This window comes from Selaginella moellendorffii, unplaced genomic scaffold (genome assembly GCF_000143415.4).
Source record: "Selaginella moellendorffii unplaced genomic scaffold, v1.0 SELMOscaffold_40, whole genome shotgun sequence".
NCBI lineage: Eukaryota > Viridiplantae > Streptophyta > Lycopodiopsida > Selaginellales > Selaginellaceae > Selaginella > Selaginella moellendorffii.
In genome coordinates, this window is record NW_003314301.1 from 780892 (window position 1) to 786891 (window position 6000).

Genomic DNA, 6000 nt, shown 5'->3' on the forward strand with positions numbered 1-6000 from the left:
AATTTATCATATTTGAGCTTGGAAAACTGTGAGAAACTCGAGTCTTTCCCTGTGGATGCTTTGCTCAAACTCACCAAGTTGGTCTACTTAAATGGAGAGGGATGTTGGAGAATGTGGACATGCCACAGGTGGCATCGGCTTTTCAAACACAAGAAATGCTTAAACAGGAAGTTTGGAAGACTCCATCTGGATGGTATGTTTCAGGCGTTTCATTGTTAAGATCCTATCCCTTACACCCTAAGCCAACTGGCTAAAAGGGTGATCATTTGATTGCAGAGCCCTTTTCTTATCCTATATCCTGACCGACAAAGTTGAAGGTGTTGATTATTGATACACCGTTGGCTGTGGATCTACCAGCAAGCATAGGCAAACTGACCCATTTGAAACAGTTGGAAATACAAGGTGGTCACCCACGGGGAACATGTGACAGCTTTCAACGCTTGCCCAACCTTGAGATTTTGAAACTGAATGGAATGGAGTTTCCATTGACCTCAGATTGGGACTGGAGCAGATTTCCGAGGTTGAGAACTTTGGAAGTGAGATGCTATGTGCGAAGAAGTGACTTTAGAGTAACCTCCAGCATGGAGAACTTGCAAAAATTGGATATTGAGGACAATCACCACCTTGAGGGGCTTCCTTTCTTAACAGAGGAAATGGTTCCCATGCTCTCCCTTAGCAATTGTGAACGCTTGATTGGGGTGCCCACCATCTCTCAACTGGCATCACTGAAGTTCCTTTTCATCGCCAGGTGTCCCTCCTTGAAGGACCTCTCCATCTCGTTCCTTCCAAATCTAGAGACAGTTTATAGTCTGTTCTGCAACAAAGTTACCACCATCAACATATCCGAGTGCCCATCACTGAGATTTGTTAAAATCAGGGACATTCACAGGCTTGCCCGTGTTGCATTCGGTGGCAACTTCCCACGACTTGCAGAAATAACCCTTGGTGGATTAGAACAGCTTCTAGATGTCTCTCTAGGTGCCACGGATGCCTTCCCACAGCTGACGCAGCTGCAAATAAGAGACTGTGGTATTGACCAACTACCAGAATGGTTCGCATCACTCACAACGTTGAGAACTCTGGAATTATGGGATCTGCAAAACTTGGATGTGATACCCGATGGTGTTGCAAGGCTTCCTCTACTAAGGAAGCTTGATCTGGGAGGTTGCAAGAGGATCAACATGTTACCCTTTGCAGACTCTGAGGACAGCTCCTTCTATCCATCCCTGGAGTACTTACGCTTGGGAGAAACATCCGTCTTTCAAGAGCACCTCTCGGAACGCCTTAAAAAAATTGCAAGTTTTTTTAATGAGAAGTTTTTTAGAGGACCTCTGCAATAACCAAACCTCAAATTAACGAAGCTTTGGAACAACATTGTGCAAACCTGCGAAGGGTAACAATCTGCAAAGAGTCCATCTTTCATGATCAGTGTCATGTTGGCAGTACTCCAGTTCAACCTGGAAAACGAACACACAGAATCATAGTACCAAAGCAACAAGCCTCGTTTTACCTCGAGCAAACAAACCAGCACCCATAAAAAGATCACGCACAGGTTCGCACGAGAATCAAGACGGAGCATCTTCATTTCATACAAACCTGGCCATCTTGAGAGTGCTCCACCGGGTAGATGCCAAGAAGAGCATCTCGCTCGCGATCTGACGAAGCCGAGCGTGGTATTCCGCCAAGGAATCCACCGCTGCGCGGCCTGGCGGCTGCTGTTTGCTGTTGGCAATATGCACGCAGGTGTTCCAGATCCGGTAGCTCAGCTTCCAGATTTGCAGCCGCTGCTCCTCGGAGAGCTCGGATTTGAGGCCGAGCACGCATTCTTCGAGCTCGGAGAAGCCTGCTCGATGTCGCAAACGAGGCGCTCGATTCTCCGCGGCGGATTCACAGTAGCCACACCGCCGATCCCTGGATCACTAAGTACCTCCGCGTGAGAGCAAGCGATCGCCGCGTCCACGCTCGTTCAGCGAAGCCCTAGAAGACTTTCAGGAGGGAAGCGCCATGGAAGGTATGGAATCTCTCGTAGTTACCGCTTCACAGCTTTAGCATCCAGTGTTACCACTGTGTAAGCTTGAGTAAGATTTTCCGCGAGAGGTACGTTCGCTACACACGCGACTAGATTGAGTGGTGCTTAGCTCCTGCTGCAGTCTTCTTTCCGTCCGTTTTTAATGGTTTCGCTTAAAAATTCCTGGTTGTCTGGAGGAATCTCTGAGAATGAGTTCTTCTGGTGAAGCAGCTCGAGAGAACGAATCCAGAGAGCTCCCTCAGCGTCATGTCGAGGACGAAATTCCCAAATCATCTTTGCCAACGATACGCTACCTTCTCCGGAGGAGCAGGTATCGACATGCTCTCTTCAGCAGCATCGTCACACTCATCATGGGAGGGTTGGTTTTTTCCTTCATCCTGATTTTGATCGTTTTTCTTCAGCTTGCAGAGCGGTCCTTCTCAAATGCATTCACTACCACAGGAATTGTCTGCGGCTTCCTGATAATGTTCGTTGTGGCCTCAGCACATACTTACACTTGTGATCTGCTTCTCAGACAAGCTTATTCTTGATTATGAGTCTCTTTCTTTCCACATTGGTGGGAAGTGGTGGAAGGTTCTGCCTTTTTTCTTTTCGTTTTTTAAGTTTCTAAAAGCTTTCTCTCTTTTCTTTTTTTTTCACAGCTTGCTACCGAAATTAGCATAGTGGTTCTGGGTAGCAGGCGTGTGCTTATGATCCTGTCCGTCGTCTTCATTGTTGCTCCACTTTGCCTGGTGGAAAAAATGAGACAGGTATAATTTTGGCATTCTTTGTCTTCTGATTTAACTTTAATGCAGCTCAAAGTTTTTGCAACTGTAGGAACATCGATTGTCATCTGGCTGCTCGTCGTAATAGTCATGGATGCTATCAGGTTCAAGCTGCCTGCGGTGAAAAACGGGGAGCTTGCTGCTGTCGGCTTCACAAGTGTAGGCAAGTTTCGATTGTATTTAGTCATGCTTTTTATCTGAGACATATCGGTGGATGCAGGCTCAAGCTATTTCGACATTTGGTTTTGCACCCGATGATGATGCCCTTCATGCCTGCTGGTAAAGTTGGTGTGAAGCTGACCTCATACTTGGTTCGTGTAGTTATTCTTGGTGAGTTCTTTCTCGGCGAGCACAGATGGTTACGTTTCATTTCAAGTGAGCTATGTGCAGGAACTTCGTTCTTCATTTATGGGACTATTGGATTCTTCGGCGCAGCAAGGTACGGCAGCCTTACATCCGAAAACATACTGGAGAACAAATGGCTTGGCGGTGGTGTACGACATAACTTAGCAATGCCGAGTATCAGCCTTTGAAAACTTTTAAAAATTTCTTCACTTATTGGATGCTGTTCTTTTACAGTATAGCTTGCTTTTGCAATTCCAACTATGGAGTTTCCAACTCGCTACACAATCAACAGTTGGATTCCTGGTGATAAGACTTCTTACGCCATTTGTATATATCAGTTGGGATCCTTGTTTTCTGCACAGGCATCAGTCTCATATCGCCTAACAATTCAGGCGCTGTCATCACAATTACAGGGTGTTTTCATAGTAAACCATTTCATGCCGTTCTTTCAAAGGTATGTTTATGTTTGTGTTTACAAATCACTATCTTAAGTTCTCTCTGCAGAGCAAAATGTCAGAAGCAGGAATGTTTTGAACTATAGAAAGGATACCTGGTATTCAAGAGGTGGTGCTTCCTGCTTTTGTTATTGCCGTTACGTTGCAGCCCTAAACCACACTGTAAAACGTCAACAAATGTAAGCAACAGTTACATTTCCTTCCTGACATTGTTTTCTATTTTCCTTACTCTCGAGCTCTCGGAATCATTGGCGATCCATTCTTGATGGCTAGAGTCATGTTCATACTGTAACGGTCTGATACTTGAAACTTTGGCAACAGAGCAGCTACCAGAGAGTTCATTTGCAGCATAGCCATAGACAGGTGTGTATCTCACCACACCACCATCTCGCCAAGACCGAGGATCAAGTTTATGTGTGTGACTTAACTGACGCTTTCTGTTTTGCTTTCCAGGCTGTCTGCCAAGCCAGCCGAAAGGGCCGAGGCGTCGTCAAAGTCGTCCACGAAAGACATATTGCCGCGCTCGAGAAGCCCATCACCGGCAGCATCGAGCAGTCCCGTGACGCCCAGGGCCTTGCCTCCCAGGCTCGCCGACGACCTCAAGCTCCAGCTAGAAAAGGGGGAGATGCTCAAGAGTTCCATCCCGGCAAATGCTGGATCAGCAGCAGCAGCAGCAGCACCGAGGCAGTGGATTGGTGTGTAGAGGCGGTGGAGATGATTCGCAGTGCCAATTTTTAAAAGTTTTGGACAGTGGAAGGCAGCAGTAGCAAGCTAAGAACAGGATGGCGTGCAATTCGTAAAAGGGTGGGTCTTACAACGGACACCACATGTTGTATTATGAGTGAAAAAAACACAAGCATAGAATATTTTACGAATATCCAATCCTTATGCGCTTCATGCCCTAGCAATTACCCATGCTATGTATGGAATGGAGCCATTCATGGCCCATAGACCCATTCATCCCATGCATTCTAGCAAGTTGTTAATGTTGCAAACCAAATGGACAATTGACTAAATTGCATACCATACTACCTTATCTAGAGCACTATGTTCTCACATCTTGCTCTTGGCGCTCATGGCAAAAGAAGTGAATTATCCTTTTTTGGCACACTTCTTTTAATATAGTGTTTATAGCAAGTGTAAATGAACTCCATCTAGCTCCATTACAAAGCCATGGATATATACTATCTGGAGTCATGTCTCTAATGCATCTCATTGAGTTTATCTTTTGTTGCCATTAATTTCTAGTGTAGCTTTCTCGACACTTTAGTTTTGTACCATGATGCTTAGAAGATTTGCATATGACTCAAAAGTAGGTTGAAGTCTAACTAATTCAATGAATTGGTGGGGCTCATACATCAATTGTATACTACACAAAGGTGCATAGTGTTGATGTTTGGACCTAGAGTTCTCTCAACAAGAGCATGCTGAAGGAAATTTGAGAATGTGGAAGTTGCTATGCCATAGTTGCAATTGCATGTAGTAACATTCAGGATAACAATAGACACTTTCAACATTTTCCAATTATAATTGCTTCAAATTGGACATGGAGTTCTCTCAAGAGGAGCATGCTGAAGGAGATTTGAGAATATGGAAGTTGCAATTGCATGCAGTAACATTTTGGTGAGAAGAGCAATAACAATGGACACTTCAATATTTTCCAATCCTAACTGTTTTAAATTTTGAAATTTGTAAAAAGAGTTTCCAAGCATGGGGCAAAACTATCCAATATATGCTGTGTACTGCGGCCGAAGAACTGGAGTTTTCAGGGATTGGAAGCTCATGCTCACTTTGGTAAGTGTCGCGAATGTGGCTTCGGGTATTAAAAGTTACCTATCGGCTAGTCCTTACGAACACTCTTTCCTTACTGCCATGATGGTAGGAGGTCGGTATTGTTAATTCCCTTTATTGGCCCCTCTTGCTCAAGTGTTAGTAAATTGGAATTTGCATTTGTGTTTGGCTGGACGAGCATAAGGAAGGAATTCCTAAGTATCTATTTAGCCAAGCATACTTGGCCCAGCTTGTTAGTTCTCTTTTGCTTTGTCTTGCACTGGCTTGACAAGAACCTTCGTGTATTGAGACTAGTCCCTCAATAATGCTAGATGATAGCTTACTGTGTCTGCCAAACACTCTCGCTATCATGCCCTTTATGTTAGTCTCAATTTTGTCCCAAATGCTAATTATGGAAAGTGTCTAGATTTGTTCATTTGGCATATCTACGGAATGTAGAGATTGGCTTGAACACAATGGTGTTCGACCCGTGTCCAAATTCACAATCTAGTGCCTATTCCAAATTTAGAAGTTTCGAGCTTGTCCTAGAGACTAACTCCTGAAACTAAAAGAAGCTTGGGGTGAAAGCCCAAAGCATGTGTCCCTCAAGGGGAAAGGGGGGGGGGGGGGGGGGGGG

The 6000-nt window shown here is 44.8% G+C and overlaps 2 protein-coding genes and 2 long non-coding RNA genes across 5 annotated transcripts; 3 read left to right on the top strand and 1 right to left on the bottom strand.

Moving 5' to 3' along the window:
• Positions 1 to 101: 101 nt before the first annotated feature.
• Positions 102 to 1331, top strand: LOC112349569 (disease resistance protein RML1B-like; the record flags this gene model as incomplete). The annotated part of the gene is made up of 2 exons (XM_024684184.1): positions 102 to 193; positions 431 to 1331. Coding segments are annotated over exons 1-2 (993 nt in total), but the record flags the coding sequence as incomplete, so codon positions are not given.
• A 1-nt stretch (position 1332) lies between these two features.
• Positions 1333 to 1934, bottom strand: LOC112349557. Of its 2 annotated transcripts, none has more exons than XR_002993425.1 (2): positions 1511 to 1584; positions 1333 to 1457 (listed from the first exon to the last, which is right to left on the bottom strand). XR_002993425.1 is itself a non-coding variant. In XM_024684163.1 (2 exons), exons 1-2 carry the CDS (start codon positions 1822 to 1824, stop codon positions 1353 to 1355), a joined length of 333 nt encoding a protein of 110 aa, XP_024539931.1. In that variant the 5' UTR covers positions 1825 to 1934; the 3' UTR covers positions 1333 to 1352. The 2 variants fall into 2 exon arrangements, 1 of the variants encoding a protein (XP_024539931.1); XM_024684163.1 differs by lacking the exon at positions 1511 to 1584 and adding an exon at positions 1597 to 1934.
• Positions 1935 to 2250: 316 nt separating this feature from the next.
• LOC112349559 lies at positions 2251 to 2952 on the top strand. The gene is made up of 3 exons (XR_002993426.1): positions 2251 to 2602; positions 2671 to 2778; positions 2846 to 2952. It is a non-coding gene; the product is annotated as an uncharacterized LOC112349559 (long non-coding RNA).
• Positions 2953 to 3011: 59 nt separating this feature from the next.
• LOC9660371 lies at positions 3012 to 4460 on the top strand. Its single transcript, XR_002993427.1, has 4 exons — positions 3012 to 3123; positions 3184 to 3592; positions 3643 to 3956; positions 4047 to 4460. It is a non-coding gene; the product is annotated as an uncharacterized LOC9660371 (long non-coding RNA).
• The last annotated feature ends 1540 nt before the right edge of the window (positions 4461 to 6000 follow it).

Bases quoted from the DNA above. Each gene is read 5' to 3' on its own strand.
- LOC112349557 (XM_024684163.1), bottom strand. From the start codon at position 1,824: ATGCGTGCTCGGCCTCAAATCCGAGCTCTCCGAGGAGCAGCGGCTGCA. The intron at 1,458-1,596 runs GTTTGTATGAAA...TTCGTTTTCCAG, and splicing joins AGCACTCTCAAGATGGCCAG to GTTGAACTGGAGTACTGCCA.